Source organism: Dromiciops gliroides, chromosome 4 (assembly GCF_019393635.1).
Source record: "Dromiciops gliroides isolate mDroGli1 chromosome 4, mDroGli1.pri, whole genome shotgun sequence".
Taxonomy (NCBI): Eukaryota; Metazoa; Chordata; class Mammalia; order Microbiotheria; family Microbiotheriidae; genus Dromiciops; species Dromiciops gliroides.
The window spans coordinates 13,362,104-13,374,297 of NC_057864.1; the positions used below are offsets into that span (position 1 = coordinate 13,362,104).

At 46.5% G+C, this 12,194-nt stretch overlaps 1 protein-coding gene across 7 annotated transcripts in view; it reads right to left on the reverse strand.

Moving 5' to 3' along the window:
- LEPROT overlaps positions 1-10,224 on the reverse strand; it is a 31,171-nt gene extending 20,947 nt beyond the window's left edge. The window contains exons 1-3 of one of the 7 annotated variants that reach the window (XM_044005130.1): positions 10,121-10,224; positions 1,030-1,167; positions 674-749 (exon numbers count right to left, since the gene is read on the reverse strand). In XM_044005130.1, the coding sequence (XP_043861065.1) occupies positions 674-702 (29 nt within the window). In that variant the 5' untranslated portion in view covers positions 703-749; positions 1,030-1,167; positions 10,121-10,224. Of the gene's footprint in view, positions 1-673; positions 750-1,029; positions 1,168-8,132; positions 8,672-9,125; positions 9,262-9,929; positions 10,022-10,120 lie in introns of those variants that run through there. The other 6 variants (XM_044005129.1, XM_044005131.1, XM_044005134.1 and 3 more) reach the window with 6 other exon arrangements.
- Positions 10,225-12,194: the final 1,970 nt, after the last annotated feature.

A 12,194-nucleotide genomic window follows, 5' to 3' on the forward strand; every position in this document is an offset into this window, starting at 1 on the left:
CACACACACACACACACACACACACACACACACACGGGTGCAGAATTAGTCCCAATGGTCTGATACTCACTACCTGCTTGACCCATACCAAGCCTCTTCTTTTGCTGTTCCTCACATACATAACCCCATTCCAGACTCTGACCTCTGCACTGGCTGAGCCCCATACCTGAAATGCCCTCCCTCCCTCTGCCAATCCATGCTACAGTTCCCTTCAAGTTTCAGCTCAAAGCCTGCCTTTTCTGTGCAGCCTTTCCTGGGCCCCTGCCAGACCCTTACTTTTCTCTTAAATGTGTGAGCATATTTTCTTTACATTAGGTTATTTACATGTTTCCTCCCCCATTAGAATGTGATTGAGGAAGGAGACACGTATGGCCTATATTTGTAACATTACAACTGGGCACAACGTCTGGCATATAACAGACGCTCAATAAATGCCTGTTCTATAACATCTCTAAACCTCAATGTCTTATTTGCAATTGGGCAGGAGAGGAGAGGGGAGAGTGGCACAGACCAATTCCTGGGGTCCCTTTTGCCTTGATATCCTACAATCCTGGGCACAAATGGAATGCCCAACTTGGGCCAATAGAGCTAAATGGCCCTGACCCACCCACTGTTTCAATGTAGCTGATGAGAGCAGATGAGGAAGCTTTCTGAAGGATGGAGAACAGCTTACCCATAATCCTCCAGGGCACATCCCAACATGAGAAACGTCAGTCCAATGGCTCCACTGAAGGACAGAAGGACGAGCGCTGTGGGAGAGCAAAGAGACAAAGAGTAGAGTTTGCAAGGCCAGAACAGATTCTGTTTCATTACTTTAGGATTTTCCATTCAGAACTATCCCCTTTGCCGTTTCTTGTAAATACCACAGGCCCTTTCGAACACTGATGTAGAGCTGGGACTTTGAGTTCTGCCCTTTCTTTTAACAAATGAGGAAACTGAGCTCAGCAAGGTTTGGGGACTTTCCTGAAGGTCCCACACTCCATCCCCCATCTGCACCCAACCTGTGCCTAGAAAATTCTCCTTCCTCACCTCAGCCTCATGTGCAATGAGAGCTATCTGAAAATCGAATAAGTTCCTTTTCCCTGGAGGTTGCAGTGGGATGTAGCAACAACTGCAGCCCATACTAGCGAGGTCATTCTGAGCAGATTCACTTCTCAGTATTTCCATCTGTAAAATTGGGACAATGGCATGAGGATACATATAGAAATAGGAGCTTTGACTCACAGACAATTCTTGCTGAGGTCCAGGTCAGACCAGAAAACTCCTGAGGAACTTTCCCACTCAAGGATTCCCTAAAATCTTCACATTTCTGTGTCTCAGGTTCCTCAATTGTAAAATAAGGGACTACATCAATTGGGAAATTACTGAACAAGCTGTGGTATATGATTGTAATGGGATTTGGAGTCAAATTGATCGTGAGTCATCCCAAAAGAATTACAAGACTCAGTGACTCAGTTTCCCAAGTTTTATTGCAATACTGTGAGTGACTACAGGGAGAGAACCAGAATAGTGGAAAGGTGTTTCTCAAATAGTTAAAGAAAAGATAGTTATATTTATAGTATGGATAAATTGATTATCAGTGTCATTATAATAATCTCTACCTTAGGGAGGTACAGGGGAGTGCCTGTCCTACTCATTATAATATTCTTCACCTTTGGAAGGTACGGGGAGGGCTTATCCTAATTTGGAGTTCCTGGGGTCCTAAGCCAACCCCCGAGGCAGGTACCTTTTTCAGTGGAGGCGTGTTTGGGGGGTTTACGTGTCATAAGGTGAATCTGGGGGCAAATTTGGCCTTTTCTGCGCATGTCTCTTTCTGGTTCCCATGCTTAGTTGCAAAATATCTTCACTTATCATTTATTTCTAGTCTGAATTTCTATAGCCTGTCATTTTCTTTAAGGTCTTCGTGGCCTAGTTCCCTCTGTTCCCTTTATGGGTACTGATTACTATGGGTAAGAGAACTTAGCATCCTGACTTGTAAGTTATCCATTAACCGGGGTCTGAATCCCTCTTAGAGCTCATTTTAGGTTTTTCTGTTAACTCCTTTTTCACCTACTACATAGAAATGTTGAGCAGGATGCTCTGAAAAGACTTACACTAACTGATACAAAGTGAGGTGAGCAGAACCAGGAGAACACTGTACACACTAACAGCAACATTGTGTGATGATCAACTGCGCTACATTTAGCTCTTCTCCGCAATAAAATGATCCAAAACAACTCTGAAGAATTTTTTTTTTTTGGTGAGACAATTGGGGTTACGTGACTTGCCGAAGGTCACACAGCTAGTAAGTGTCAAGTATCTGAGGCTGGATTTGAACTCAGGTCCTCCTGAATCCAGGGCCAGTGCTCTACCCACTGCACCACCTAGCTGCCCTAACTCTGAAGGATTTATGATGAAAAAATCTACCCATGCCCAGAGAAAGAACTGATGGAGGCTAAATAAAAATTGAAGCATGCTTTTTTACTTTATTTTCTTGGGGGGTTTTATTGGTCTGTTTTTTTCTTTTAAAACACAAAAAAATATGGAATTATGTTTTGCATGGCTACATATGTATAACCTATATCAGATTGTTTGCCTTCTCAATGAGGGGTAGTGGGGAGGGAGAGAAAGAATTTGGAACTCAAAATTTTTTTTAACATATAATTCAGGTAAGATAAAATACTAAATAAAATAAAATTTTAAAAGTAAAATGAGGGGCTAGGTGGTATAATGGAGAGATGCTGAATTTGGAATTATGAAGACCTGAGTGCAAGTCCTGTTTCAGTCACTCACTCTGTGATCCTAGGCAGTCATCTGTAAAATGGGAATAGCCCCTACCTCCCAGGTTTATCATGAGGATCAAATAAGCTAGTTCTTGCAAAGAGCTTTGCAAACTTTAAAGAGGTAGCTAAGTGCTAGTTATTATCATTAGATTCTTTTCAGGTCCAAATCAATGATCTCATCATCCCAAAGTATACAGAATATAGCAAGTTCTCAATGTGTGCTAATCTACTGAGTTAATAAGAAAGTTTCTTATAATTTAAAGTAAGTTTTCCATAGTCTATTTTTTCCTTTGCTTTTCTAATCTCTCTCTTTTTTTTTTTTTTTTTTTTTGCGGGGCAATGGGAGTTAAGTGACTTGCCCAGGGTCACACAGCTAGTAAGTGTCAAGTGTCTGAGGCTGGATTTGAACTCAGGTACTCCTGAATCCAAGGCCGATGCTTTCTCCACTGCGCCACCTAGCTGCCCCTCTAATCTCTCTTTTAAATACTGTTATAGTTATATATGAGACCATTATTCTTGTGCCATTTGGAAAGGTTATGTTTTATCAATATTATTTTCTTTCTTTTAATGAACTAAAATTCCTGTCCTGCTTTAACATGTGCTGGTTTCATTCAATTTGTAGCCAACGTAATGTTTATATTTTCTGACTCAACTTGTTCCTTTTGCATTTTTACAAGACATTTTTAGGGAAAAGGGCCTGATGTATGGTTTCATGGGTACAAGGAGGTCCCAGATAAGGAAATTTTTCCAGCAAGGCAGATAGCAGCTGCTCTGTAACTTATAGAGAGGTGCTAAAGAACAAGGCTGAATTATATCTCAAGGTCACATGAAGACTATGTATCCAAGGCGGGACTTTAACCCAGGGCTTCCTGGCCCCAAAGCTGGCTCTCTGTCCACTACACCAAACTGACCTTGCTATGGCCTGATTTTTTTTTAAGAGTGATATTGCTGGATTTTTTTTTTTTTTTGCAGGGCAATGAGGGTTAAGTGACTTGCCCAGGGTCACACGGCTAGCTAAGTGTCAAGTGTCTGAGGCTGGATTTGAACTCAGGTCCTCCTGAATCCAAGGCCAGTGCTTTATCCACTGCACCACCTAGCTGCCTCTATTGCTGGATTTTAAAAAATTTACCGAGACCTGTGGAGATCTTAGGCAGTGGTATCAAGCTCCAATAGAAATGGACCAGCCAGACAGGATCCAAATGGACCCTGGGAGCCTCATACTGAATTAGAAAACCACACAGTAACATTTTCTATGTCCCACTGCATTTTTACTTACTTTGTTAACCATTTCCCAATTACATCTGAATCTGGTCCGGCTGCCAACCAGCAGCAGTGTGTCTGATACTTCTGATCTAGGGCTCCCTTCTACTTTACAAATAAGGAAATAGAGACTTAGGAAAGGCATCCTTAGTGACTTCCCTCCATTGGTCAACTGTTACATTTGAAAATTAATGTAAACTGAGAGACAAGGACTTGAGCATAATCCATTCATTTGTTAGGCTAGGAGTAACCAATGAATTGGGTCAATTGTTGTTGAGTCATTTAAGTTATCTCTGACTCTTTTTGACCCCCATCTCAGCTTTTCTTGGCAAAGATAACTGGCTTGGTTTGCCATTTCCTTCTCCAAAAACTGGGTCAATGGCCTCTCTCAATGACCAAAGACCCCAAGGTATGGTTCACCAGCCTTCATATAGTTAGTTTGGGGAAGTACAAGAGAATCAAGAACAAGAAGCAACAAAAGGATTGGTTACAAAGTCTTAAGTGCAATAGATGATGGAAAACAATTAATGGTAGGAAATCAGGAATGCAGGGCTAGCAACAACCCCTCCCATCTTGTTGCTAGGGAAAGCTCATTCATGGTATCCACCTACACAGATAACAGTCCAGACTTTCTTGAAGGAAAATGGTATTGCAGAGATAGCAGACGTCTTGGCACCCTTCAGCATTTTGCAAAGCTTGTTAGTGAGATAACAGGTCTCTCTTAATTGTCCATGGGCAATAAGATGTGTAGAGACAATATATTTCTATGAATTAGGCTGATTTATGGGACAACTTAGCTCAGAGAGGAAAGCTGCCCTTCTGAACTTAACTCAGAGACAAAAGACAAAAAACAAACATGGTTTAGGCAATTTTTCAAAATACAGGGGGTGATACAGGATAGAATCAATTCCAAAATGGAATCAGAATCATTTTCATTTTCTCACTAGCATCAGATAACAAGTATGAGGGCAACTGTGTGATTTCCAAGAACAGCCCTTTTTCATCATGTAATGCATCTATTTTAATATTCCTAGGATCTCTGATTCTCCATCTGGGGGCTACCCTCATACTTCTCATGGTTCCGACCTCTTGCTACTTAACAGTGCTGGTGGCCAGAACCCAAACCAAACCAAATTGCCCCGTGGCCAATATTTATTAAGATGCTCCATTTAGCTAATCTTGTCCTTCAATGGCCACCATTAGCATGACCCAGTTGAAAGCAAGCTGGATTTGAGTCAGCATTAGGTTTAGATCCCAGTCCAAAATCAATGACCTAATCTGTACATACCAGAAGCCAGTTTAGCTCTGAATTCATGGCCATGACAATTGGAAAACCCTAATTAGAATGGGAAAAGCCCATTTCATAGATGAAAACATAGAGGCTGAAACCTGTGTGCTGTGAGTTTGGAGTAAACATTTTCTCTAGCCTTAGGATCACTATTTCTGGTTGTTATGAAGTCCGGTTATTATGCGGTTAGGGTTATTATTTCTAGTCAAAGAAAGGGAACTACAGGCTTGGGCAGAACAAAGACAGACTCTCAGTCCACATTCTTTTTTCTTTCTCAGTCAGGGCCTCCACTAGCTTAGATCTCTGATCCCACCAAGGCATATGAATGTGATGAGATTAATAGATATCTCCAGTCCTACCAAGGTTGGATGAGATTAACTAAAGAGGGAAAAAAAAAAAAAAACACTTAGACACCAAGATTAACAAATTACCTCAGGGTTAAGACATTCTCGTTCCCCCTCCCCCAAATCACTGGGCATCCTGTTCCTCTTTATTACTCAACCTCCCAAGCCTGGAAGGTGGCCAAGCAGCCTCACCAAACAGGCTCCTTTTGCTTCTTGTCCCAAGATATGTAAAACCCTTATGTGATTCTCCCGTTTGTTCTGTAAGGTTTCTAGCCACCTGACAACCCTGCCCATCTGCTGATGCTAATTAAATTAGGATTCTTGACTTGCCTAGAGGATACCTGCCCCAAAGCCTCAATTCCAGTGCCTTTCCTTCTTAAATTATTTCCTGTTCATCCTGTATGTAACTTGCTTCGTATATATTTGCTTGCATGTCATCATCTCCCCTGTTAGACTGTAGGCTACTTGAAAGCAGACTGTCCTTTGCTTCTTTTTGTATTCCTAGCACTTAGCACTGAGCCTAGCACATAATAAGTGCTTAATAAATGTTTACTGATTGATTGATTGACTCCCCCAGTCAAAGGGGCTAAGAAAGGATGACTTAATCTCCCAAAAGATCTTAGGACCTTTGAGTTGAGAAATTGCTAGATAAATCCAATCCTCTCATTTCATAGATGAGGCAGGGTTAGGATTTGAACCAAGGTCCTCAGATTCCAAATGATAGACATTTCCCACCACATGACGCTGTTGCACACATGAGGTTTCTAGCATACTTTCAGTCCTAAAGTTTCAATTTAAATGGTTTTTAAAAGTTGATAAAGGGTAGAAAAAATAGTTTCAGCACAATGTAATAAAAGGTGTGTATTTCAAAATAAAAACTGAAAAAAAAACAAAACCCAAAGGACTATGAAGAAAGTCATTGAAGAAAATCAACCAGAATTTAAGTGCCTACTATGTGCCAAGCACTGTGTGACCATTTAAAACAAACAAGGGGTATCATACTAGCCTAGCATTCTCTAAATGTGCCCAAGGCCTTCCTTGACATGCATGATACTGACTGTGGGACCAACAGCACTAAGTCACTCTGCTTCTTATTGTCCTAATGTTCTACATCTCCCTGTTACAGACAGACTGAAGTGGAGAAAGTTCCCAACTGATGCAAAACTAGGGCCAGGTTTCCCAGAGAGAAGTTGGGACTTGAGTGCTACATAAATGTCACAGTTACTAATGATGTGTGTGCTAATTAACAGGCTGTATGGTACAGTGGGAAGCACACAGGCTTTGAAGTTCAAATGCTACCTTAATTGTTATTTTGTGGTTGTGGGACCCTGGTCCAAATCTATGATCCCAACCACTTAGTCCCTCTGGGGCCTTGGACAAGTCTCTAGACCTCTTTGGAACTCGATGTCTTTACCTGTAAAATGAGGAAGGCTGACCTAGATAATAGTCTCTGAAGTGGATTCCAGCTCTAGACTTAGAAGCCAACGCTGGCAAGGCTCCATTTACATGGAAAGACAATTGCCCCTTCGTATTTTTCATCTTTTTGTGGCTCCCCCTCCCCAGTCCTCTCTCATCCAGGAAGCCATTCCAATGGAACCACTCCAAAGCTCCCTCAAGCTTTATTCTCCTTCCCTCCCACAGCACCTCCTGCGTGCTCTCTTGATGTCTGTGTTTTGAGTCTGAACAAGAGTTACAGAGGATTGGGAGGGAAGGAGCTGTAAAGGATTCTTTTTCCTATGTCAGTTGCTTTTGGCTCACATTTGACATTGGGAACAGTCCAAGAACACAGAACTGACAAAGTGATATTAAAAATTAAAAGCAACCCAGAAGCTAATATGGACCAGTATCTAGTGGAACACAAACCTCCAGACTTCTGCCTTGGGACAAGCAGACCTCATCATGCATGGGTATCCACAACCTTCATTTTCTATCTCCTTTCAGTTCAAATAGTCCCTCCACCAGCATATATAGCAGCCCTCAGACTCTGCCCACACAATTTTTAAGAGTTACAGTCACAAAACTGATCACCCTGAAGCAAGCTTGGGGATAAGCTTCCCAGAATTTAGTGCAGATGGTCTATGGACAGCAGCCTATAGCCCATCAACAGGATTATATTTATAGATATTTGTACGTGGTAATATATGTAAAGAAAGTTCTTTATAAATCTTAAATTATTATGTAAATGTGAGCTATCAATATTATATTGTACGGTTTTAGCTTGAGAAGCAATGTAGGATAATGGTTAGAGAGACTGGCTCAGACTTAGAAAAACTTCGCTTTAAGTATCATCAGGAATTTGTTGTTGAGTCCAACTCTTTGTGACCCCATTCGGGGTATTCTTGGAAGAAATACTAGAGTATTTGAACTCAGGAAGATGAATCTTCCTGACTTCAGGGTCAGTACTCAATCCAATGAACCAGAACCACATGGCTGACCTCCCCACCAAATACTTGAGTTCATCCAGTCTCCGACACTTACTGGCTGTGCGATCCTGGGCAAGTCACTTAACCCTGTTTGTCTCAGTTTCCTCATCTGTGAAATGAACTGGAGAAGGCAATGGCCAACCACTCTAGTATCTCTGTCAAGAAAACTCCAAATAGGGTCACAAAGAGGCGAACACGACGGGTCTACAAGTCACCTCTTAGTTCTCTAGTGCAGGGCTTCTTAAACTTTTTCCACTTGAGACCCCTTTTCGTCTCATCAATTTTTACTCGACCCCGATATCAAATAGGAATCCATAACCTTTTACTGTTGCCAAATTTTTTCGACCCCCAGTTTAAGAAGCTTTGCTCTAGGGTGACGACTCTAAAATATCAACTGGCCAGAAGGTGAGACTGCGTTAGCAAAGGGGCTTTCTTTATCAAGAGTTCCGTCGGTAAAGGAAACCACAAGTCCGGGCCCTATCCCATAGGACCATAGACTTTGACTGAGAGGTCGAAGGGACCTTAGACTCCACATAGTCTAAGCCCTCGTTTTACACACAAGGAAACTGAGGCCCAGGGAAGTGAACGGCATGCTCGGGGTTCCACAGGCAGGAAATAGGAGTGTCGGCACGGGAAGTCCAAATCCACCAGTGGTTCCACCGACCCACCCCCAGGCTAAGGGGCATGGAGCGCCCTGGTCAGCGTCCCGACTACCAAGCTGGGCTCTTTCCCTCCAGCCCCTGGACAATTCCTGCCCCCCACCTCAGCCTACCCCCAGGACTCCCGGGCAAGGAGCTGCACCGCCAGCTAGACTACGTGTCCCGGGGCCAGGACGTGGAAAAGGAAAAGATGACGATGGGGAGGAAGGACCGCTCCCGGGGGCGGAGAGAGACGCGGTCAGTCGCGGGGGAGAGGAGGCCGGGGGGTGGGGGGGCCGGCAGGGAAGACTCCCGGATCAGACGCGGGCGGCGACGGGACGGCGGCCCCAGCCGCTGGGCCTGGCCCCCCGCAGAGATCGCGATGGGGACTGGGGAGGGTAGGAGGGTACCTTTAATCCCGGCCATATCTCCGGAGCGGCAGCCCCAGCTTCCGGCTTCCTGCTCCAGCCCCGGGCCGACCCCGCCTCTGAACCAGTGCCTGGCGGGGCCAGCCCGGCCCACCCCTCGCGGGCTCCCCGCCTCAGCCCCGAGGGAGCCAGATCCCGCCCGCCGCAAGCCAGTGCCCGCCCCCAGCACGGATCCCGCCCCTTCACCGTCCTTTCTTCCCAATGGGACCACGTCCCGCAGCATCCCAGAAAAGGTGCCTCCTTCCCCCAACCCCCGCCACCACGAAACCCGCCCCCTAAGATGCCTTCCCCCGACCCCCGGTCTGGCCCCACCTCGCAGCATTCCTATGGGACCACCGCCGCGTCCAAAGCGCAGCCCGGCCCCTCCAAGGTTCCCCCCGCCCCCCCCCCCCCCGACACACACACACCCCGCCGCCCTGCATCCCTAGAGGGCCCCGCCCCAAGGGACCAACTCCCCCTCAGCTCTGACCCACATCTGGCCACGCCCTTCAGCAGCCAGATCAGAGCTTCACAGGCTCCCCTATCTCCTCCCCAAGCCAGGAGCTGCCCCACTCCTCCCGAGGCCCACCAGGCCACACACACCCCCATCTCATTTGGGGCAAAGCCGGCCGCCAGCTCTTCAGCTTAGACCCGCCCCCTCGGACCTTCACTCCACAACCCGCAGCATCCCGCTAAAGGCAAATACCCCATTGCACCCCACCCAGCTTCCCCGCTTGCGGTCTCTTTAGGATCGCCCCTCCTTCCCCCCCCCAGCCCCCCCCCGCCGCCAGCCACCCGAATTCCTACATCCGGATCCCGGAGCATCGTCAGTCCAGGACACAGCGGCCTCCTACGGGGTCCCCATCTGGACCCCGCCTTGCCTCCAGCACAGAGCCCTCCTCTTCCGTCCATCCCATCCCCTCCCTGTTCAGTGAATCCAAGCAATCACCAAGCTCAGATCTCGCCCCCTTTCGGCCCCTGAAAACTTGCTTCTGTACCTGGTAAGAGCCCGAGCCCCACACTGGGGCCCGATTTCAGCGCCCGAGCCTTCGTCTTCCTTCTTCTCCATCCTTCAGCGCTCCCATCTGAACCCCATAGAACTCCAGGAGCACGCCCCAGCCTTCTTCCCGCCTCGCGAAACCGAGCCAACGCCCGCCCCAAACCCGTCCCATGAAGAGCTCCCCATCCCTAGTCAGCCCAATCAGAGCCCAGGCCTGCCTGTGAGCCTCTTACCCAGACCACCCCCACCTCGGTCTGCGAGGGGGAAGATCGGCAGCGATCTCAGACCCTACTATTGTTAAAGGAGACCGAGAACCCCCGAGATGAACGGGAGGCAGGATGAGAAGGGACACGGAGCGATGAGATGGACCGACATAAGCAGTGGGCTTGTGACTGTGTGAGAGAGGAAAAGAAAGAGCGATGAACCTTGGTCTGCTCCCTAGTCACGCTCACACACTTCTTTCCCCACCACCCACGCCGGCTGGTGTAAGGGAGAGCGGGCCAGCCTTGGCTAACAGAACTAGGTTTCCGTCCTCCTTCCCACACTGCTAGCTCTGTGACCTCGGGCGAGTGACAACCTCTCAGGGATCCCAACCATCTTGGAAACTGACCTTGAGTTGTCGCGATCTGCGTTGGTGGAAAGCATTCCAGCACTAGGAGTTCTTTGTAGCTAAGGTCAAGTCACAACTCCAGCGAAACCCAATTCGTGCATTCTTTATTTCATGGGATTGAAGATCTAGAAGAGACCTTTGAGGTCTTCATTTTACATAGGATTAAACCGAGTCCCAAAGAACTGGAGAGATTTCCCCAAGGTCACCTAATGCACAATAGGCATTTGAACTGAAATCCGGGTACTCTGAGGGCTGCAGCAGCTTTTCCTCTGTCCCAGGCCACAATCCTGTGCCCATCCCAGAGGAGTCCGCATCCTTCTTAGGATGGACTTGTAGGTACCACCAACACTCCCCAGTTTGTCACTGGATAGACGCAGACAGTTCAGGGGGAGCCCATTCTTCTGAGCTTTGGCTGGCAGGAGTCTGCTTTTCACTCAGCTCTGCCCATGCTTTCCAGAAGCATAGTCTGCAGTGTTTCTTCAAAAGGAAGGACTTCCTGGTTCTCCACTTCTACTCCCTCAGAACACCAGGAACCTAGTGAGCTGGGCAATGTGTCTCTTTAACTAGGTCCTCTCAGTTAATTTAGCCCTTGATGGTGAACATGTGTTTCCCAAACACATGTTTCAATTTATAAAAACTCTAATTTGTTGGGGCCTAATTTCCTTCAGGTTTGGGGGATAACAATGAACTCTAGCCTTCTTAATTTGGTGGTAAACCCAGTCATGTTGTGTAGGCTTTCATCGAAGACCCTTGGGAGACTCCCTGACCCTTCTAAACACTTGAGCTTTGTTGGACGCTTTGTGACCCCATTTAAGGTTTTCTTGGCAGAGATACTGGAGTGGTTTGCCATTTCCTCTCCAGCTCATTTTACAGATGAGGAAACTGAGGCAAGCAGGGTGCAGTGACTTGCCCAGGGTCACACTCTTAGTAAGTGCCTGAGACTGGATTTGAAGTCAGGTCTCCCTGACTCCAGGCGTTTTGTGGCCTTTGGGCAAAGCACCTAAACTGAGCCACATTTGTTGGTTTGGTTTTCTTTTCCATAACATTTTTGAACTTGCCTAATACTGCTTCCAGGCCTTCAATTTGGGTGATTTGTGATCTTAATAAAGGGGTCAGGGCAGCTAGGTGGCGCAGTGGATAAAGCACATGCCCTGGATTCAGGAGGACCTGAGTTCAAATTCGGCCTCAGACACTTAACACGTACTAGCTGTGTGACCCTGGGCAAGTCACTTAACCCTCATTGCCATGAAAAGAATAAAGGGGCCCCCTCCATCTTTCCATTAGGCAATTTGGTGATTATGATCGCTGGTTTCAGCTGAGTGATGAAATGGCCCCTGCTTAGCAAGATATTGAAAAGGGAGTGGGACAAGATGTGAGCAAGTTTCTAGGAGTAAGTGGGGGGGGGTGAGGGAAATAGGATGATGGCCCTGGGGGGAGGGGCAAGTGAAGGATTTTAAGGTGT